Source organism: Symsagittifera roscoffensis, chromosome 10, assembly GCF_963678635.1.
Source record: "Symsagittifera roscoffensis chromosome 10, txSymRosc1.1, whole genome shotgun sequence".
NCBI classification, from domain to species: domain Eukaryota; kingdom Metazoa; phylum Xenacoelomorpha; order Acoela; family Convolutidae; genus Symsagittifera; species Symsagittifera roscoffensis.
Window position 1 is genome coordinate 8,662,016 of NC_087071.1, and position 23,823 is coordinate 8,685,838.

The 23,823-nt window shown below is 34.3% G+C and overlaps 2 protein-coding genes across 2 annotated transcripts in view; one reads left to right on the forward strand and one right to left on the reverse strand.

The window, feature by feature from the left end:
- LOC134855191 (uncharacterized) overlaps positions 1–23,823 on the forward strand; it is a 623,579-nt gene that overhangs the window by 235,483 nt on the left and 364,273 nt on the right. The window lies entirely within an intron of this gene.
- Positions 577–23,496, reverse strand: LOC134855633 (E3 ubiquitin-protein ligase LRSAM1-like). The gene is made up of 12 exons (XM_063872191.1): positions 23,292–23,496; positions 20,932–21,315; positions 20,538–20,559; positions 20,049–20,209; positions 19,304–19,414; positions 9,883–10,077; positions 8,156–8,292; positions 6,159–6,324; positions 5,731–5,868; positions 4,816–4,956; positions 4,310–4,424; positions 577–1,074 (listed from the first exon to the last, which is right to left on the reverse strand). Exons 1-12 carry the CDS (start codon positions 23,463–23,465, stop codon positions 650–652), a joined length of 2,169 nt encoding a protein of 722 aa, XP_063728261.1. The 5' UTR covers positions 23,466–23,496; the 3' UTR covers positions 577–649.

Here is a 23,823-nt window from a genome sequence, read left to right on the forward strand (position 1 = left end):
TAATTTTTCTGGTTGGTTTGAGCCGGAAGCAGATTGGTTAAAGTTGATTGGTTGAAATTATCTGTTTTTTTCTGCTCTAATCGAAGAACCTATTTTACGAACTTCTGTAGCATTTTTGAGCCGTATAATAGATCAAACCCAAAAAATTGCAGTAAACTCTCTCAAATTGAAAGATAAAAACAGCGTGCACTTGTTTATAAAACTCAGAAAGCATAAAAATATAGAATTGTAGATAGCTTTATAGATCTTCGAATACTATCGTGGTTGCAATTAGGAAAATAGTTTCAGCTAATTAAAGTATTAATTGCCTTTCAACTCGGAGAGCTTGCTTAATTTATGGGCGGTTTTAATTTTCAAGGGCGAAAGTACAGACTGTCTGAATAAGTAAGAGCGCGCGCGTTCAATTTTACTCTTTACTTAGATTAATTTTGTCAAAAAACTGACAGGAGAAGGCTCTTCAAATTGAGGAATTTCACTTCAAAAATTATATGACTTTACAATTTTGTAAAAATTGGATTTTTTCTGACAAGAATTTAATAAAGAATTTGATCTTTTTAAATTCATGATATTCACGATTTTAGTTAAAGTTTTAAATATTGGAACAAACGCGCGCACTTTTTGAGAAATATTACTATAACAAGAAAAAATTTCAAACATCAGAAGCAGCAAACTGCAGAAACACTGTATTCGAAATAGTAATTCTGCAAAGCGGGCATTCCGTTGTTTGCACTCCGCAAACTGAACAGCAGCACACGTGACCACAGGGGAAAAAAACCAAGTCAGCGCTTCGTTCCATGCAGACACAACACTCGTTTTCCAGCCGAATCGAGGTCGGAAATTGGTTGTTCGCATTCGCATCGTTGCCATTTACATTCAAAGCCGGAACATTCTGGTTTTCTTTCTGTTTCGTATCGGAACGAGATTTCTTTTTGTTCAAATCCTCTTGGTCGTCGAGATTGATTTTGTTCGAGGAGTCGAGGGAGAACTTTCTAGAATTTTTCAATTCGCTGACTGCTGAAAGGATAGTGGCCCGCAGACCTATTTCGCTCATGCCCATCAATCGGAGATTCTCATCTGTAAACGGAAAAACGTGATGAGCACCGTTTGTTTCTACGAACTCAACGAAGATAGACCGTTGCTTTGCAAGTAGCAGAGAAAGTTCCGACCACAAAAAATTACACAGAGGCGAAGCTGCGCTACGCAAACAATAGCGAGAACACGGCAAAAGCAGCTTTATAAAGTGAAAAAAGAAAAAAAAGAAATGACTCGAATCATTAAAAATTTGCTATTTATTGGCTTCGAACCCGTGCCATCGAGAATTGGAGTCGGACACGAACGCTTAACAATCAGCAAACACTAATCACAAATAAGGCAGCTACATATGCTAATAAATTAAAAACATATAATAATAAATCTAATGAATTAAAAAGTATAAAGCTTGAGTTTTTATTATTGTTGTGTTGCTTGCAACAAAAAGCTTTTGTCCATTCATTTGATGAATAAAAATGCATCAACTGTGTTAACTTATTACTATTCAAATGTCCAAGCGCATGCCATCAAAAAGCGGTGTCGCAAACCGTGGCAACAATATTTGCGACTCAAGTTAACAAAGAACTAGCGTGCAACGCACCTCCGGTACTCATAATAGACCGCATATTTTGGAAATAACATTTGCATTCTTTGAGTGCACTCTGACATCACCCAATTGCACGGTTCGTGATTACAAATTTTACAAACTTTTTTTTTCAAATGTTTTATATACAAATTTTGAAGAACCAAAAAAATTTTGTGAAGTTCTATATGTCAGTTCTTCGAAAAAATTAAAGTGAACTAAGAAACGTCATATCGGGAAAACTAAAAGCAATTGGGCAGTGGCATTTGGAGCTAAGATTTGCAATTTTTGAGAGTACTCTTATAGCACCCAACTACAACGTTGGGAAATTCAAATTTTGAGAAACTTCACCTTAAATTTTCCAAAAAAAAAGTATTTCTTGAGAGCCAGAAAACATTTCACATCTCGAAAACTACCAAAATTTCAGCAGTCTTAATTGATGACAATATTCGCTGTCTTTAAAAGTTCTCTGACAGCACAACTACAGGGTTGGGAATTTAACTTTGGTGAATTTTTTTGTAATTTGAGTTTTCTGAAAATTTCAAAAAAAAATCACAAAAATCGTCTTATCTCTTTAACTAAAAAGATTTGGGCATTCTTAAATGGAGGCCAAAATTGCTACCCCTGAGATTACTCTGACTACTCCCCAACTACAGGCTAGGAATTTCAAACTTAAAAAAAAAATATTTTAAATTTCATGAAAATTTTTTGAAAAAATCACATAAAACGTCATATCTGGAAAACTGCAAGGTTTTGGGAAATCACATTTGGCGGCAAAATTCGCAACTCCTGAGAGTAACCTACGAGTCTCACTACATAGATGGTAATTTCAAGTTGTGTGAAAATTTTTATATCTATGTTCTCTGAAAAATTTTGAGAAAATCCTAAAAAAATGTCATATCTCGAAAACTACAAGGATTTGAGCAGCCATAATCAGAGGCAAGATTTGCAACCCCTGAGAGTACCCGCACAAAATCCAACAACAGGAATGTGATCTTCAACGTTTTAAAATTTTAAAATCTAAATTTTTGAAAATTTTTAAAAATCTTAAAAAACGTCTCGAAAAGTACAAGGATTTGCGAAGTGAGATTTGGAGGCAAGATTCGCAACCTCTGAGAGTAACGTGACAGCACCTAACTATAGGGTGACAATTTCAAAAGTTGAGAAACTCTTCTAAATTAATTTTTGGAAAATCTCGAAAATTGCCTATCTCGTAAACTAAAAGGATTTGGTTATTCATATATGGAGGCCAGAATCGCAAAACCTGGGAAAACTCTGACATCACTTTATTAGGTTGTTAATTTCAAACGTGGTGAAATAAACACTGAATTTCAACTGGAAAATCGAAAAAAACCTTAACCATAGCAATATACGATACAGCTTAAACGTGAAAAAAATCTTAAAAATAATACGTTGAAAAAGCCTAAACATGCCGAGATAGTGAAGCCCGCATTTAAATATATCATAGAAAGCTCAAAGTAAAAAATTTAGGAGACGGGTAGACAGACATAATCAAATTAATTTAAAAAGCAAGTATACAGACAGACCAAAAAATTACTGAACGGCCTCGCAAAAATTACTGATAATTAATGACCCTGCGGAAAACAAATTGAAAAACTTTCTTAAGCATTGCAAAATCTGATATAGCTGTCACTCCCTTTTAAATATAGTATAGATAGATATAGATATAGATAAAAGTCGTACTATAACACTAACGCTCATTAAATTTCACTTGTGTAAAAATATAGCCAACGGAGGTTTACAAAAAGAGTAAGTGAATGCTATTGAACCTAGATATAACTGACTTACTTTTTGAAAAAATCTCGAATTTCAATAAAAAATAAGGTCATCTATATTTTTTTTGTTAAAACTCGGGATTTTTCAGAAAACTCTTGAATTTCTAAAACCTTTTATGATTGAGATATTTCTGATATATTTAACACCATTTGAGAAAACTTTGAACCAAGAGCTTAAACTTCAACACAGAGGCGGAGCTTCGCAAATATTAGCGAGAACACGACAAAAGCAGCTATAGAAAGAGCAATAAGAAAAAGAGGAAAGAAGCCTCGAAATAGCAAAAATTCGGCTAGGTCTAAAATTTGATGAAGCCAAAAATTTTTTCACGCCAAATTTGTCGCGGTTTGATTTCTTTTCAAGTTCAGTTCATTTGATTTGTTAAAAGGAATGCAAATAAACGAATTGAACTTGAAAAGAAACTAAAAATCAAACCGCGATGAATTTGGGGTGAACTTTTGACTTTTTCCTGAAAAAAATCACAACCTAATAAGATACTTAATCATGTTTCGTAGCCCTACATGACTCAAATCGGCTGAATTTCAACGCATAGCCGAAGGACAGTGGCAAAAATGTAAATTGACACTAAAGCAAACATTCAAAAGACTTTTTGTTCTGACAATCAAAAACTGGGAGAAACTTTTGTCTTCGGGTATGTTTTTGTTTTTCCAACGCAAAATCAGGTACAACAAATAATCATCAAAACCATTCGCGTCTAATGTCATATTGGAGTCCTTTCAGTCATGATTCGAAATTTCAGTTTTTGGTGAGCTTCTTTTATCACACAACGCACAAAAAAACACTAAATTAAAAAAAAACGTGAAAAAAAAACTTTTTTTTTCAGAACATGGAAGGAACATTCTGTGCTACTGCTACATCAACTATCTCTTCGTGTCACTTCACCTGTGAGAGTGAGCAGAGCTTCGTGGGTCATTCTGTGTTTGGCGAATAGAGGCACGTAGTGAGATGCACCACACTTGTTCAGAAACTTGATCACATTTATGTCCAGATCGAACTCCTGAAAATATATTTACATACAGGGGTGTATGAAAAATTTCGACAACCTTCTCTTATACCGAATAAATTAATTCTCCAGTCTCTCTTCAAAAGCCAAAGAGACCTTATTATGCCACTAGTCTCTGCTACTTGACTAACCTACACTGTGAATTGAAATTGAACTCAGCTATACTTGGGATGCGACAAACTGAATTCGGCCCTTAGTAACATAAAGGTTTCTGATATCCGCATGAAAATGATACGTAGAAATCCTGCAATTTTCAAGACTGATAGAGCCCCATCACCTTTTTTTCTTCTTTGTTGATGTTTTTAGATGTTCTTAGATAATTTCGATTAAAAAACAGTAGCTATCTTGCAAACTTTGATTTGGTTATTCAACTAAATTCGCTTACCTTGGATGCGATTGAGACTGGCTTGGTGCTTAGGAGTCTCTGGTATTGAACTAGCCAGTACTGATCACTCTCTTCTTGCTTCTGTTCCTCCATCTTGAGTAGCAGATCATACAGCTCCTTCTCACGCTCCATTTTCTCATCCTACAAGACGCACAATTTCGACACAAAACAATGAATTATGGAAACAACAAAAATCAAAAAATGAAAAAAAATTAATTATAGAAGAAATAAAAACAAAAAATGAAACTGGAACTAGCCAACAGACATTTGGACAACAAAAGTGTAATCTCCAGTTTCTCCTACAAATTTGAACACGTTTTCTTTTCAAATTGTATTTCTGATTTATTTTGGTTAACTTGTTTCGGAAACTGGCGTATGCAATTAATTATATTAGGACTCGGCAATTCTTCAAATAAGCATCGGCATAACTCTTCAAATGAACATACAAAGTTAGCTCATTTTTTTAAAAGAAAAGTTTGCATCGTGATCTTTTTAAAATTTTTTGCGGTGTGTGCTCTATTCGGGTACAAACTATCCTTTCTGCTTTGTATCTTTCAACCAACTGTTTTATAAAGGTCAAATTGAAAATTCTGTCCTTAGCTAAAAGGAAATACTTGGTATACAATAATGATGCAAACAGCTGGAAAAATGTGGATATTTGGTTCATTTTATATCTTTCAAATATAGTTGCAGTTACAGAAATTTGATTGTAGATTGAATCCCTCTCCCATCTCACTCAAAAGCGACAAAATTTAGAAAATACCGAAGAAACTTAACTTTCACTACTTTTACCGAAGGTGATTGCACTCGGAAAAATATGTGATGCGTTTTACCATTTTTGTGATTAGCAGGTAAAATAATTTATGCGGAAAACCAATTCGTTCAAACTGTGTAGGATTTTTAGTTTGTTCTCACCTGCACTTTGGCCCACAACTGCGACAGTTTCTGCCTGTCGGCCTTGAGGGCCATCTGCTGATCTTCCTCACTCTCCACATCCCTTCTCTTCATCTCCAACATCGTCATATGCACCAACTGCTGCTCTATCATCTCAACCTACACACATGACGCAACTGTTTTGTAATAGTTATGTAACAATTATGTAATTGTGACGAAAGCCATGCAAACTCCATTCATATGACGTAACTTTTCGGCTGGCTCATGTACTCTGCGCAATTTTGGTTGACTTATACTTCGTCTAATTTAAAACTTCCTCACTTCAATCAATCAGAACACATCATAAAGCTAGTAATAAAACATCATACTCATCCAATCGTCTGAACATACTGTTATTCTTGCTCAAAAACATATATATTTAATTATCATACAAGATAATAATAACTAACCTGTTGGATGAGTTGATTCCTCTTTGCATCCTGCTGTACTAGTGCATCGTGCACCAGTTGCTTCTGCACTTTCTCACTCTGAATGTAGTCTCCCACCAACTGGTCTCTCTCGTGCTCCGTCTGCTCCAACAGTTCTCCCAATATTCGCTCGTCGTTGTAGATATCCCTACAAAAACGAACAAAAACATAGTTGGACTCGCTCCCCCCCCCCCCCCCCCCCCCACCTGAGAGTTTTTATGAGCAATTTCTCTGTTCACATAGTCCGATAGGTACACAAACTGGCATGACAAATGAGATCATGATGAACAAATTTAGTCTTCAAACTTATACCTCACTCGTTACGCCATAAAATTGATGCTTATGTGAGGCGAGGGAAGGAAAAGAGCCTTATTGAAGCCCGCACCCCCAGCTTATTGAATAAAAAATCAGCCCACCACTCTAGTAGTTTTGTGTCAAGCGAGGGGACTATGGTTTCCTGTGCGGCAGGGTGACCAAATACGCTGATGACAAAAGGGGACCTCTCATATATTCACAATAAATTAGGAATTGGAACCGAAAAACACTATAACTGTAGAAAAAAAATGGATCAAAATTTTTATTGCTCAAGCAAATTAAAACATTTGATCGATCACATTTGCAGACGTTGTTTCTGCCAACACAGACTGTCCTCTGGACTCCTTTTCAAAGCGCTCCTTTTGATCCATGGCCTTCGATAACTTCGCCTGCAGATCGTCAATTTCTTTTTGGGAAGTGTCAATCTTTCTTTTTAAGTCTGCAGAAGTAAGCTTTTTGTAGACGGCAAAATTTTCCCTGTCGACTTCGGCGTTTTTTGCGCGTTCTGAGTTGGTGGCAACATTCACTTGCGATGACTTCAGATAAGAAGAAGATGCTGTCGCGACTGAGTCATGAAGGTCGCGTGGAATAGTAACAGCTTCTATCTGATCTCTGGCGAAGAATGAGCGAACCCGCCGAAGAGCATCATACGTGTCCAGCAGAAAATGATTTTGATACTTGCTCTCTGCAAGTTTCATTTCACTGAAGCCGCTTTCCACTTGCATATGCTTGATCACTGGAATATCACTGATATCTTTCTGGGCCAGGTTCGGGAGATGACTGGTGCAGCCAACGTAGTCTTGAAGATTGGGGTGAAGTTTTCTCAGCTCAACCTGCAAACCCCCAACTTTTCCTCTCATGGTGTTACAATTGTCGGTCATGCAAAACTTGAACTTAGATTTATCCAGCTGATACTCTTCCAACACGCTCTCGGTGACATCCAAGTACTTTGAAACATTGGCTACGTGGTAGTCATCCAGACTTTTAATGGCACTCGAGTTCATTTGTGTAGCCACACGCAATGTTTGTGTACGCCGAGTCAGGAAACATAACCGAGTACAAGTTGCGATTGCGCGAGAACGCATCACTCGATCGAAAAGATGACCCGTCGAGAGCTATTTTCAAGACATGCAGATTCAGAGCTTTTCGTTTGATGGTTTCTTTGTCGTTCTGCTGTGCCACTTGCTGTCTGATTGTCGGTTGACTTTGAGCCGCTGCACTAGCGGAGACATGCCTGCCTGTTTCTTGATGTCTTGAAAGAACAGCAGTACCCTTGCTTATGTTGAGCTCTTGATTGCAACATCTGCAACGAACTGCATGCGGATTGCCATGAACGCTCAGTGCCCACGGGAAGTCGTTTTTCATTTTCCCATTGCGTGATCTGAAAAAGATAACTTTGAAGCATCTGTAAAAAAATAGAAAAGGGGACCACTGAACGCTCGGGGTACCAAAAGGGGTACAAAGGGGACTGGTCCCCCAAAGGGGACCGATTTGGTCACCCTGCTGTGCGGCTATAGGGTGAAAAACATTCTGTTGCTAAATTTTTTCTAGTTGTCGCGTGTTCCCAGTTGTCCGCAAACTTATTTTGATGGAAAGAGTATGATTCGTTACCGAATACCAACAGGGCGGGCGAAGTAGATATAAGACCCGAATTGTGTTCATGCCTGAGTATTTTGCGACTGTGGTAATCCCTTTTGATGTCGAGATCCTTCGCCTTCTGCTCCAATTGCAGCATCTCTTTCAGCTGTCGCTCCATACTCTTTTTGATATATTCGTCATGAAGGGCTGCGTATTCCTCTGCCTGAAAAAAAAACGCAAAAATCGATAAGGAAACATACAATTGAAGCGATAAAAGAGACTAGTTTGTAACGCACCTACGGGTCTGCCAACAGATGATGAACGTAAAAATTACTTATATACTATATAATTTATATTATATTATATATTATATTATACATTATTTATATTACATTATTATATTACTTATATACTATATGAAAAAAAATCAAAACAAATGCAACCATAACAAAACACGGGGCATCCAACAAAGATTTTTATTTCAGAAAATGAACAAAAAAATAATTTCAAATTTAAGGATCTTTTCAAATTAAAATGGTCAAAAATTCAAAAGTACTGCTTCGTATTTTAACTCAGACATGCTGTCGGTCACTTTAGCCCAAAAATGGGTGACAGCATACATCTGCACTTTCCATATTGAAAAAAAAACGAAACGAAATCATTTGCAAAATCACTGAAAGATTCTTGCCTAACTTCTTTTTTTTATTTGCCCGTTCGTAAACCATTTGATGCCATCAATTGTTTAATTCAGCGTGATCAATTTTAAAATATCAGACTCTTTATTGCTGGTTTAAATCCGAGATTGAAGATTGAAGTAAATTTTTAAGTAAAGTGAAATTGCTCAATAGTCGTGATCGGAGTCTGAGAAAAAACTTTTGCCTAGAAAATTGGGTCTGAAATAGTCAAGTTTTCAATGAATAAGGTCACCAATTAAGTCCATGAATAGGATTCACTGCTGCACTACTTGTTAAGAAAGTTCCTGAGTACGCAGAATGTAATGGCTAGTATTTTCTTTTAGTTCAATAACTTTTTTTGATGTTTGCTCTTTTTTGCATTCGTTTAAATTGATTATCTTTGGAATAATCTACACAGCATATATGACCTTATCATTTAATTTTTTCAAAATTTCAAAAAAAAATACTGTAAATTTGTTACTACTTTGGCAATAAGTCATAATTCTTGAGACAATTAAGTCCGTTGCATCGTTCGCCAATAATATCCAGACAAAAGAATTTTTTTTCAAAAAAAGATCAGTGAGATTGAAGTATAGTTTTTTGACAAAAAACCTAACTTGTATGGGCATCATTGGCAGAAGCTGCAAAAGATTTAATTCGCTCTAGTAGTAGCGTATTGCCAAAATTATCACATTTCGAGTGTAATTATCAAAATTTTGAAAATCAAAGAATAATAATAAATTCATAAAATGACAATTTAGTAAATTACAACTGTCTGGGAGATACACCATTGGATCTACAGATCCGTTTTCAGGTGTCTCTGATTGGAAAAAAAGAGTTACTATTTTTCTCTAAATGAATTGAGAACAATGTCTCACTATCAACTAAATTCAAAAATTCATTTGAATAGTTCGCTGAAAAGAAATGGGTCAAAACAAAACGGAAAACAACAAAACAAGAAAAATTTTGGGCCATAAATGCTGTGGACACCATACAAAGTTTGAATGATCAACGTGAGATAAAACAAAAAAGGGGCAAACCTGTAGATCAACCGATGCATTAAAAGCTTATTACTTTTTAAGAATTGACAAACATATTCGGTACAGTTTTGACACGTATACAAGAAGTGGTTGACTCACTTGCACAGCAGCTAGCTTCTCCTGTCTGTCCCTTATGTCTTTATTAGCCACCAGAGAGTGGTCCACTCTGTTCAACCTCTCATGCATCATGATCAACTCCTCGTTCGCCCTCCTTGTCTGTTCTTCTAGTTGGAGCAGAGAGGACACCCACTGGTTCCTCTGCTCGTCCATTTCCAGGCTCACTGCTGCCAGTTCCTAATCATATAAAAAATCGTCCTAATCATATAAAAAATCGTCCTAATCATATAAAAAATCGTCCTAATCATATAAAAAATCGTCCTAATCATATAAAAAATCGTCCTAATCATATAAAAAATCGTCCTAATCATATAAAAAATCGTCCTAATCATATAAAAAATCGTCCTAATCATATAAAAAATCGTCCTAATCATATAAAAAATCGTCCTAATCATAGAAAAAATCGTTAATTCAGTACTGTCACAAGTGTGCCTTTCCGTTCTTAGCTAACCCTCGCAAAGCCATAGTTAAAAGAAACGATAAGTGAGTCTCCACAATCTTCGATTGTGGAACACGAAAATTAAAGCACTTGTTGGACGATCCCTCCTGTTTGCAGCTACAAGTAATCACATTCAAAATACATCGGATGTTCAACAAACCGTCATATTTCTTGATGCCTGTCACCTCAAAAATCAGCTACTGCATTAACTCGGAATGCATGACATGTTACATGTTCAAAACATGTAAACCCCCCCCCCCACAACCTCACATAAGCATCAACTTTCTGCCGTAACGAGGGGTTTTACGAGGTTACATGTGAAGACCAATGATGTTTGTCATAGCTTAATTAGTCCTCATGCCAAATTTTGTAACAATCGGGACAATGAGAACAGAGAAACTACTAAGAAAATTCGCTGGTGGGGGACAAGAAAAAAGAGTCATGAGCAGGATTAGAGGGTATAGAAAAGCTTAAACAGGGAGCAGTAAATTCCAAGAGCCAAGTCTTAAACATAGCCAATCGAAGATTGGAAGAGAGTAATGAACGCAAATAAACATAAAAAAAAACATTGACTTTAATTTAAAAAATCTCTATTTTCGAATTTCATGATAAAAAATAGATACCCTTTAAGCTCTTTGAAGTTCTAGTACGATTTTTAATTGGCGCTTTTTTGATAACATTAACCCGACTTGAGAAAACTGGATCAACAGGTAAAGTTTTTATTCCGCTGAAAACAGTGATGCCCATTCCTTATGAGAAATACTTTGAATTTACGGATCCTCGACATTACAAAGCATTATGCAAATTGTGCAAAAAACTTCAATACAAAACTCTGGAAAAAGTAACTTGAAACCGCACTTTGAAAAAACTCACCCAATTGTTTACGGCAAGGACTTGCGCGGTAGAAGAGCCGACTCTGACACAGGTACTGTCGAGAGACTTTTTTCTGATAGCGGAAATATTCTCTCAAAAAAACGTAAACGCTTGGGCGCAAGTTCTCGAGAATCTTCTGTACTTAAAAATTAATTGATTTAATTCAATTATTATTTCCTTGTTTGTTTTCTTAAAAAGCGATAAAAGCGGAGAGCTATAACTTAGAAAAGCGGTTAAAACGAAAAGCGGTTTCGAAAAAAGCGGAAGCGGCGAAAAGCGGCTTTTCCATATGCGGTCAATTCACTGACTCATAGCGGAATACAATACAAATGACAGAATGCAGAACAATGGATCGATGGTTCTAGACCGGAGTCGCGAACCTCTTTTGCACCAGGGTTCAGATCTTTTAACCTGTATCCAAAAAATAACGTAAATTGCAAAAAGGAATCATTTCCAGAAAAAAAACTTCTTGAATTTGAAATTTTGCAAATTATTCAAAAATAACGTAAATTGCAAAAAGGAATCATTTCCAGAAAAAAAACTTCTTGAATTTGAAATTTTGCAAATTATTCAAAATGTTCACTGTTCCATTGTTTTATCAAATGAAACAGTGAATTTTCCATATGCGGTCAATTCACTGACTCATAGCGGAATACAATACAAATGACAGAATGCAGAACAATGGATCGATGGTTCTAGACCGGAGTCGCGAACCTCTTTTGCACCAGGGTTCAGATCTTTTAACCTGTATCCAAAAAATAACGTAAATTGCAAAAAGGAATCATTTCCAGAAAAAAAACTTCTTGAATTTGAAATTTTGCAAATTATTCAAAAATAACGTAAATTGCAAAAAGGAATCATTTCCAGAAAAAAAACTTCTTGAATTTGAAATTTTGCAAATTATTCAAAATGTTCACTGTTCCATTGTTTTATCAAATGAAACAGTGAATTTTCCATATGCGGTCAATTCACTGACTCATAGCGGAATACAATACAAATGACAGAATGCAGAACAATGGATCGATGGTTCTAGACCGGAGTCGCGAACCTCTTTTGCACCAGGGTTCAGATCTTTTAACCTGAATCCAAAAAATAACGTAAATTGCAAAAAGGAATCATTTCCAGAAAAAAAAACTTCTTGAATTTGAAATTTTGCAAATTATTCAAAATGTTGATCAGTTTCAAAAAATTTTCAACAACTTTGTGAAATTATCTAATTTTTAAAATAAAGAAAGAAAGAATTTATTTCTCATTGTTAATGGTCAATATGCATATAACGATAATTTAAACATGAAGCACCAGAAACAACGAGTGAACAGTTAACGAACCCATTTGTGTTACAGAGCACTGCCCGTTTTATCAAATGAAATACGAAATTTGAGATTTTCAAAGAAAAGAAAAGAAATAAATCTGAAAACATAAAAGAAAATATTGGAAAAAACACTAGAGTTTGAATAAAGATAAAGCAGCAAATTTATGGCATTGTCTAGACAGGTTAATGACATAAGGTCCAAGCTCTGCATCAATATTTAAAAGGATGTTAATCTGTTAATTTTTACGGCTCCTCTTTGGCCACAGCAACATGTAAAACAACAACAAAATTGGCATGCAGCCTAATTAGTCAGCAAACAGACATTGGCTTTTAGACATTTGTTCTTCAAACTTAACCTTGTAAAACCCCTCCTTATACCATAAAATTGATGCTTATGCGAGTTGGGGGAGCCTAAGTTTTTAATTTTCCATTGTTCAAACAAAATTTGTTCACGCTGATTTCTTCTAAAGTCACCATATTGACGTCAACTGTTCATAACGTCAGAATTATCTTTTTTTTTCACATTAAGTTCTGTCTACCATTAATTATACATCCTTTTCCTCTGTTGGTTTTGATAACAATTAGCGAGTTTCAACTTTTGATTAATCAAATACCGTATCTGCAAAAACGCGTGACTAGGAATTGTTTAAACAGGTATACCGATAAAACAGTATTAATTAAATTCTGCTAGCTCGCTTGATCAGAAGAAATGACATAGATGCATTCTGTTTTTAAAACGACATTGAAGTCTTAGGCGTGCTTGGTATGAAATTAGTGTAAAAAAAATTCAAAATGAGCCAAATAAATGACCGATCGGCGACGGAAGCGTGATCAAACAAATTGAATAAACTTTAAGCAACAGCTTCGATATAATTTTCAGGGTTTTTGTCAAATTTATTGCTTCTAATTAGCTGAAACACAACAATACAAAATAATATGGTCTTATTTTGGTTTCAACATTTGTTTGAATTTTATGGGAATTTTATGCCGTTTTTACAGACCCTGCTCCTCGAGACTCCAAAGCGACTCTTTTCAGTTTCAACCCTTCCATGAAAATGACGAAAAAAAGTAAGATGATTTCTAGACAGAGACAAAGCCGAGCTTTAGACCACCTGCGATACAAATAAAATATTGCATTATAATGTGAATAGGTATTTGAAAAAATATATATATAAAAAAGTATTCGAAAAATCTTCAATAAACTTACAGCTGAGAAACCTTTCCATATTTTTCTCAAAATGGCTCATAAACAGCATTAACTATAACAAAGCAGCGATAACCATTTACTTAGCGGCTGCAATCAAGCCAACAAAAAGATGACAAAATTGTTGTAATACATTAATTCGAACAAAGTTTTAAACCTAGAGTACCCATCCTCCTTGGCACATCAAACACAAAAAATAGTCTGCCTTTCAAACTATGCAATAAGAATTGACTTAAGCGATATAATACACGCGGTCTGCAGAAACTATAAAATCTAAAAAGCAATAATAATCTAAATTAAAGTTTACGAATTTACAAATAACAGAAAAAACTTTCAACTATAGTAAACTCTGTTTAAATCAGAACATAGGACTTGGGGAAAAAGCCCAATGAAAAAAACCATACTAGATTTTATAAATTGCATTAGGAAAATTAGGACAAAAATTAGGACGAAAACCATGAATCATAAAACGTTCAATAACTTTAATTGAAATAATTTTCAATGTTTGTCAATGAATTTATTTGAAAAAACTCATAACTACCCAGTATGCGCTTCAGCAGCTTTATTTAAATTGTCGAAAAAATATGAGCGTGTCAGCGTGCACGTGACTCTCTGTGCATATTTCTTAGAGATTCGTAAGAAAGTAGTTCCGAGGAAAAAAGTCTAGTTCCTGGTAACAAGTCACTTGCTCTCGCAAGTGTAAAAGGAAAAAAAGCATTCAAAAAGAGTGGTTCAAACTTGCTGACTTGCTCCTATTGACATGTTTTTAAATAATTTATGGCATTGTCTAGACAGGTAAATGACTTAAGGTCTAAGCTCTGCATCAATATTTAAAATGATTGCTCAATCGTAGTCGATATACAACCAAATGAAATAAAAAAAGTTTTCGCATAAATTATCACACAGTCCCAAGCCAGAGAGAAAAACTTAGCCAGAAAAAATTCGTTCTTATTTATTCAGATTTCATTTATTTAAATCTGTCATTGATAAAAAAGTAAATCGAGTATACCTTAGAGTACCAAAAAAAGATGGAATACAACAGCATTGATGATGATCATGAAGATATTATGCAAATAAATAAACTTTCAGCGTCATTATTCTCATAAATCTTATGTATTTTGTCATGGTATAACATGTATATGTTAGGTATTTTCCTAAAAATTTTGTTCAATTTCAGGTTTTACAATATGGATTAGCAATAAATTTGTCACCATTTAAAATTCCTACCTGACGCATGAAATAATCGAGAAAGTTAACACCATAATTCCCTTCATTGATTTTCAATTTTTTTCGTGTCAGGTGGGAATTATAAATGGCAATAATTGACATTTAACAAGTATTTTGGCAGAAACAACAACAATAAAAATGAAAATCGTCAAAAAAACTTCAGTGCTACTTTTATAGGCTCTTTTCCAGTTTCCCACCCCCTCGTAAAATTGAAAAGTTAAACTGTTCAAAAATTGATCACATGGTTTTTTGCATGCAAGAAAGGTTGTAAAAAGTTGTTCACCTGTTCACGCCGACACGTTTTGATGCAATTCATAACAAGAAAAACTTTTTTAAATAGACGGCTCTTTGCCACTCTCCCCATCGAGATTTATATTTGATTTACAGTTGTCGATTTGTTCACCACGCCAAATTTCATTGCAATCATGACACAGAGGCGAAGTTGCACTTCGCATACACAAGCAAAAACATGTCTACAAAATTTCTTAAGTGACGCACGCCAATTATGAGTCAACATAATTGCTAGACGCAAGCCAATTATGACACATTAGCAGTACCAGTCAATTTCAAGAAATCTACCAACTAACATGCCTCAATTTATAGAGCGGACGCATTTTAACTAGTATACGAAGAAGTTCATTAAAAACATCCGACCCTGCTCAGGTTCGAAACCTCTTATTTTGCTGCTGGTCTCCTTCCCTACCTCTACGCTACAGAACCATGATACCTTGAAGCTGAGGTGCTATTTGTAATATAATAGTCTCTGCTGTGTTAATATCCTTAGCATTGGTTGTACTTAATAGCTGGATCAAAATGAACACTTTCAAAGTGAACACATTTTGTCGCAACAATTGCATCGCAACAATATTCGCGACTTAGGTTGGAAAAAAATTGAAGTTCATACTATTACACAAGCTATGCTTGTGTAACAACGTTAAATAAGCTTTTCAAAATTGAATTTAAAAGGTGGGGGAATCTGGTAAAGAGCCGAATAGATTTTATGAATTTCAGAAAAAATCGAAGGGAAGGGAAATGGAAAAAGAGCCCTTTTATATTATTGAGCATAGAAACCACCGTATTTTAAACAACTTCACTTATTGTGGCTATACACTCCCGAAACTATCACTTTTTCTGTAGTGATAGAGCCCCTATGTGCAGGGCAGTTTTTGAAATAATCTACAGTTTTGCAGCTTTGATAAACTGCTCCTTCATAGCAACAACCGTTCTAAATCTATTCTCTATATCGCTATTAGGAAACGATATCGCCTTTGGCTTAGAGGTTAGTCAATATTGATGATGATGAAAATTGTCCAAACGCACCAAACGAAAAATTTTCTTAATGACCAAATATCAATATACTGGATTTTTTCCTGCAAGCTAACGAAAAGAAAAACAAAAGGCCCTCCTTTTTCTCTATTGCTTAAGACAGGAAAACTTCGGGAGATATAATTTGTTCTTCTTTTGATTAAATTCAAATTCAATGGAGAATCCATACGCCCGGAATTAGTGAGAATTAGACGGTGAAAGTCATTCAAAGGAAGCTACTCGTTTCTGAAGCGCAGTGCAAAAAGTTTTCCGGTCTAGTTGTTAAAACTACAAGTTGACTTAATTAACTATATGACCGCTGCTATTCACAAAAAAGCACTATCAATTTCTTAAATCTAAAATCAAGCGAAATTCGAAAAATGTGAAATGTGCATTGGCCATTTAATTTCCATGAGTCGCTGAAGCATCGTTTAGATGAGATCAATTATATGGGAAGGAAATTTTTTGAGCCTTCACACGATCATTAGTAATTAGGCCACTACAAAAAAAAGGTTTTAACAGTTGACCTTGAATTGATAAAATATAGAAACTAGCGCATGATTCGCATTTACGGTGCTTGAAATAGAGCTTCTTAAAATATGGACAAAAAACATTTAGTACAACAGTAAATTTGAATTGGGCCCATCAATCAGGTTTTTCTATTTCAATAATTGAACGTTTTATAAAGTCCAAATGGTCAAATTCTGCGTTTTATCAAATTTGTGAACCTTAAGCTTAAAAAAGACACAAAAAACCCCGACAGCATACAACTGCACTTTTCATCTTCGATAAAAAAAAGCTCAGTTCTAACATCAACAATTAGATTTTTATTCAAAAAAACTCTTTAGTTTACTAAAAAAATTAAAATAATTATAATTATCAAATCTCGGAACCTGAAATTGAAAAAATCAATTGTAAGAAAATTTGCAACCCCAAGGATTTCCCTGACAGCACCAAAATCCATGGTTGAAGTTTTTTTGAAACTATGTTTTTGAAGAAAGATAATGATGAATCGGCCAAATCTCGGCTTTGAAAGGTTTTGGATCAGTCATCTTTCAAAGCCAAATTTGCAATCCCTGATTATACCCTAAATGCACCACACCATAGGGTTGAGAGCTTCAAGTGCTGGTTTTTTGAATTTTAGGTTTTTTGAAAAAATATTGTAAAATCATAAAAAAACGCCAAAACTCGAAAACCAAGAAGATTTAAGCAGTAAAATTCTGAGCTCAGAAACTACCCTGATATTACCCCACCACAGGGCTGAGAATTTCAAGTTCTTTTTAAGCGTGTTTTAAATTTAAGTTGTTTAAAGAAAAATCATAAAAAATGCCTTATCTCGCCTTTTAAAAGGTTTCTATCAACCAAATTTGATAACCTTATTTGCAACCTCTGAATTTACCCTGAAAGCAACCCATCATAGAGTTGAGATTTTCAAGTCCCGTTAGTTTTTTTTAACCTACGTTTGAAAAAAAATCAAAAATTAATTTAAAAAACGCATCTCGAAAACCAAAAGGATTTGAGCAGTCATATTTGGAAGGCAGAAACGCATCCTCATATTGTTCCCTGAGAGCATTCTACCATTGGGTTGAGAATTTCAAGTTCTGTTATCTTTTTTAAACTCTAAAAATATTTTGGATAAGCAAAATTTTTTGGAAAAATATTGAAAAAATCATACAACTCGAAAACCAAAAATATTTGATCGGTTGCATTTGGAGGCCAGGTGTGCAACTCTGAGTGCACCCTGATAGCCTTAACCCATACCTTTATCTGTTTCTACTGAAATAAAGTATTAGACGCTTATGTAGGGAAAAACCTATTTTCTGTTCTTTTAAGTGAACTTAAAATTAAATTTGACTACTTTCTAAGAAGTGGAAAACAATAACAAAACAAAATATTAAAATTTTAAAAAATGAACTATTCCTAAACCATATTTACTAATCAACAAGGAAGATATTTCCACATATTTACTTTTTTACATGAACCGTTTATGCAGTGAAGATCTTAACACGTTCTTTCAATTGAATCATTAAACTCAATTGGCGGGGCAGTGTTTGAGAAAAGAAAATATGTTCCAGAAAACAATCAAATCTAAAAAAGCGGACTTTTCCTAGGTCATTACAGTTTTTGACAGGCTGTTGTTTCGATTGAAACTTTAATCGCAGTGCCACTTATTCCCAAGGGAAAATTTCGATTCAACTCTAAAACTGAAAAAAAAAAACGGCGTAAAGTTCAGAAAATTGACTTTTCACAAAGACAACAATTTTCATAAAAAAGTTGAGGAGTCTCAGCTTCTGCACAAAAATTTTCAATCTCAGATTTGCAGAGTAGATTTTGAGAAAAACAAAATGTTTCCAAAAAAACGGTCCAAAATTGAACAAATTTGGATTTTCACTGTTCACTGGGCTAGAGCTTTTTTGCTATATAAATGAGGGTATACCAGCTTATGCAGTGAACAAACCCAAAATATATTGTTTCAAATAAACCATTAATTTTGAGAGTGGATGGTAGTTTTTGAGGACACTTTTTTGTTAAAATTGACCCAATTTGAGAAAATTAGATCAATAAGTAAAACTTTTGTTTCGCTGGGAAATCTGATAACTATATTCCGTTTTCGAAATTAAAAGTCCATCGCCTTTTTGGTGACCTTTACACTTTTGCTGTTCAATAGTGGAGTTTGTCCTCGATTTAAAAAGGAAATGATCTGAACTTCGAAAAAATCAAAAATCAAACCGCAAAAAAGTTAATTTGAGTCCGGAAAAAAAATTTTCCGGAAAAAAAATAATCGCGACCTATATAAGACTCTGAGTTACGTTCATCGATTCTTAGCAATAGTCTTCTTTGAGGCCACAACTTCGTTCTTTGAATTATTAGGATTTAAAGTTAATCCAAAAGCAATCTGCTACATCACACAATGTAATCAAGATCAACTATCATAATAAAAAACAACTAACGACAAAAAAAAACAGAAAACAGATACAAAAATCCACTTACTAATGACAGGTAGAAAACTAATTATTAGTGCACATTTATTCCTATCAATTACCTCCTGTTTAAGTTTTTCCATCTCCGTCAGAGTTTGAATTAAGATCAACTCCTCCATCTTCTGTTGTTCCAAGTGGCGCAGAATCAGTTCATCCTCCTCTTGCAGTTGTTTCTAAATCAGATTAACTAATGATTTACACCTCAATTCTTCGTTTACTATAATAAAACAGGAAAAAAATAGTGAAACTTTTTCAAGCAATATAAATCAAAAAATACTTCAATATCGACAAGGTATTTATAACAAAATAACCACTTCAAAAAATTTAAAGCACAACATTTCTGATTATAAAACCTTCTATTCATTGAACATTACTTACACTTGGTCGAATATAGAAACAAATACTATCAGGCTAAATGATAAGAGAAAACAATGCAGAGCAAGATTTTTCTGTTAACGTCAGCTAACTTGGTTTTGATCAAATTGTAATTTTTCAAAATAAATTGAGTCAAAAAACTTAATCGCAGACACCTTACTGAGTTTTATTAGATTTCTGGATATTTTTCACGTTGTGTGACTTTTAATCTCACAACACAGACCACTGTCAAATTTGTTCGTTTCGAATAATCATCGAAAGAGAAAAAAAATCCACTTTAAACGAAAACTTTTCTTTCATTACACACATTGAAAAAAAAAATTTCATTCCTTATTAAACACCTTGAAAAAAAAACACCTTGAAAAAAAAAACACCTTTAAACACCTTTTTTCATTACCAGCCTTGACAGAAAAGTTTTCGTTTTTTACCCACCTTGATCAAATTCTCAACATCTGAGGCCTGCACATCACTTGCACTTCTTTCCGACACTCGTTTCACATACAGAGAATCATCCAGCAACTTCCTGTCGAAGTCATCCGGCAGACACTCGTGGTATACATACTCAGTGAACGGATTCAGAGACATCATTATTTCTGATATAAATACGGTACGGTACATGACAATTATTAATTATTCCTACAAATCAAGAATTAAACTCTCGAAAAAAATCATTTTCCAAAATTCAGTAAGATCAAAACATCTAATTTTTTAAATTTAGATTTAAAAAAATGATCTCACACAGTGTTTTTCATATAAAGTCAGCTGGCGTTTCATAATCCGCAAAGACAGACTTTTTTCTGCGCTATGCCCAATTTTTATAACATTTTTTTGCAATAAACTGAGGGAAAAGTTGTTCTGGATAACATATTTCGTTCATTTTTAAATTGTTACAATTATTCTACCAAACGAATTGTCATGTACCCTGTATGCTCTTCATTCTCAGCTGCAAACGATTCGTAACAAGTATGATAGATTGGTTCATTACAGTATATTATTCAAAAAATTGGACTTCAAAATGAAGACGGTTCCGTGTCTTTCATAAATTTATTCCGCAATTACACCATTCTTTATTTTAAAATTACAACAAAATAATGAATAATTGCTTTCTAATCGTAATTTCAAGATCCAATTTTTATTCGACCTCTAAAATACAATGAAAAACTTGATTTACTACCAATAATTGTTGAGAAGCACTTTCACAATCCTCTTTCAATTCGACTCATAAGAAAATATCACAATTTTAGCATGTTATTTTGAATTCAGGGAATCTTCTTCCAGTTTCGCATTCCTAATGCTATTTCTATCATACTTTTACCTTTGATTCGATAGGGTTTTTGTCGTATTCGAAAGTTTTCAGTCTCAGGAGTTGCGCGAACGTTTTGGGTAATTCAATGATATTATTCTGCGAAATATCCAATTTTCTTAGACTCTTCAAATTTGGTATCGTTTCAGGCAGAGTCATAAAACGGTTGTCTTTGATAGATAAAACTTGAAGACTTCTCATATTCGATAAATCTGGTAGCCAGTCTAATTTATTACAGGATAAATCAAGCTCCATTAGGCTTTTCAAATTACACATGTTATTACAAATTGATTTCAGACCATTATTTGATAAGTCTAGCAATAGAAGTCGTGCTAGATTTTCGACGAAAAGTTTTTCGCTCAATTTGTGCAGAAAGTTGTGTGAAAAAATGAGTCCCTAATAATGAGCATTTAAATAAATGGCATTTTGAAGCTGATTGAAAGTTTTAAATTCAATTTAACTCTCGTTTCAGAAATTATTTTTATAAACTTAAATAAAAGCTTCTTTAAATTCTCAAATTTGCTTCGCCTGATTCAGAAATCATCTTTTAAAATGCACGAATTTGTGTTGAAAAATTTAAAATAAAAACAGGCTTTGACAATATCATTTTGTTCAACAAAATATCAATTTCGGTACAAGTGTGATAGAGGGGTCCCAAGAAACTAACAGGGCCCCTAATGTAAAAATAGAGCCTCAAAATTGATCACTATGATGCTTTGATGATTTCAATTAAAGTATCAAATAAGTATGAGCGAATAAGCAGGTTAATTACGTTAGATTAAAAAAAATTGAAACGTTCAACCGGCGCGTATTTGATTTAGTTAATTGCTGTATTCGCATGAAAATCATGTGATTTGGGACCTCTCTCTCGCAATTGGTTTTTACCGGTACCCCTCTATATCTATAACATTTGTACCACATTTTCTTTCTAAAAGCTATTTAATCTTTAAATCAAGATTCTTTTCGATGATACACTTTGGCAGGAACACTTTTGCAGGATAACACTTAGAATACATTTTTAAAATATGCAAATTTGAAACCTATTTTTTCTGGTCGAAAAAATTTTTAATACAAAAACATGCAAGAGGTAGGCTAGCCGACAGAAAATGAGACGAAACCCAAATCAAAATATTGAAAAAGTGTCGAAAAGCCTACCATCACTTTCATACGTTTTTCTCAAATTGCATTTTTTTCATTCAGCGGAAAACAATGCCAATTAGGACATTGTCAGCGTCAAATTAAAATTGAAAAAACCGACATAGCGCTAGCCAAACTTACAATACTTGAGTGGACACCAGTTGGGTCGAAAGATAATGTCATTGAAACAACTAATGGGAAACAACTCGGTCGAGAAATTTTTTTTTTGGAATAAACGATGAACTATATTACACTTGCGATACCACAAAAACAGCATTGTAGGCTAGCAGACAGGAAAAAAAGCAACTAAGTCCAAAGAAAACGGAAAAAATTTCGAAACCACAACTAAAAAATTCAAAATGTTGTCTGGAATGATGTTCTATTAGCGGAAATAATTTCCACAAACATAATCGACGGCCTTTAATGAAAATTCGAAAACAATTTTCGAAGGAAAAATAATTGTTGTCATGGAAAATTTTGAACTATATATTCTTTTCTGAGATTTTTTATGTTTTGTGCGATCTGGAGGGGAGCATACTAACTATAGTTTCCTGAAAAGACCCAAATCTAGATCTAGATTAGTAAGCCGATAAAATACAAGGCGAAATCATTTATTCGGAAAAAATTTAAGCAAAAAAAAGTTACTAGAATTACAAATTGCAGGAGGAAATGAAAATGTAAAAAGCAACTACAATGAAAACTGCATTCAGAAAAAAAACATACGATGTGGCAAATAAGTCGCCAAAACATTAGCAGACAAATAATAAGCCGACAGTTTTTTTGAAATACACAAGAAGTCAGGGCTAATCCATTTCCAAATTACAAAAGTAAACCAACAGCACTTACAACTACAACGAACAGCACAAGAAACATCCGTGATGAGGCAACTAATCCGATAAAAGATAAGCAGTTAAACAATAGGCCGAAGATGCAATTTTTCTCGGCGAAAAAATTCAATTTCATATATTCTGAAAAAATCAAGGTCCGGCCGGTACTCAAACCCAAGACCTTAGGGGGTCAAAGGCAGCCGCGTTACCTTTAGACCAAGTGATGGAAGGTGTTATGGTTCAGTATTTGAGTTAAGTATTTAAGCAAATTCAATTTCCTACAGATTTTAAGAAGAAAATGTTAACAGGATAAAAATAGCTTCTGATTACAAGACACTTGTATCTCTCGCAATTATAATAACTTTTAACTTGATTATAAACTTTAAATGCCCATCAGCCCATTCGTGCCTTTTTGTTTAACATGTCCGCCCACTCGATCACCTCAACTGGGATTTCAGTCATCTCACAACTGGAGAAGTTCCAGCAGTTGATTGTGTCCAGGTCTCTCTGGTAGTGCGTGAACAGGTCGTCAAACTTCTTCTTCGCCTCCTTCGACTGGTGAAGGCGGTTGAAAAACGGCATTATAAAATACACGTAAATTAGATTCAAAATCACATCTGAAACAAAAAGTTCTCAACTTTCGAATTTCTCTCTCGCTCTTTTTCTCGCTATTTTTTGGCCATAATTTAATTCGTGTAAGAAAAAATGAACTTCTAAAGCAAACAAACAAATTATTTTGATTTTCTTCACTTTTTCTCGAGCTTTAATTTAAGTTTTTAAAGAGAAAATTATATTCAAGATCTCATCAGAGAAGAGACACTATATCATCCTCATCATGAATGAATATCCTCCCTACTAAATAGATCGAGTTAAACGTTTCTACCCGCAACTTAAATTAGAATTACTTTATACTCTACATGCAAAAATTTAAATTTATCGA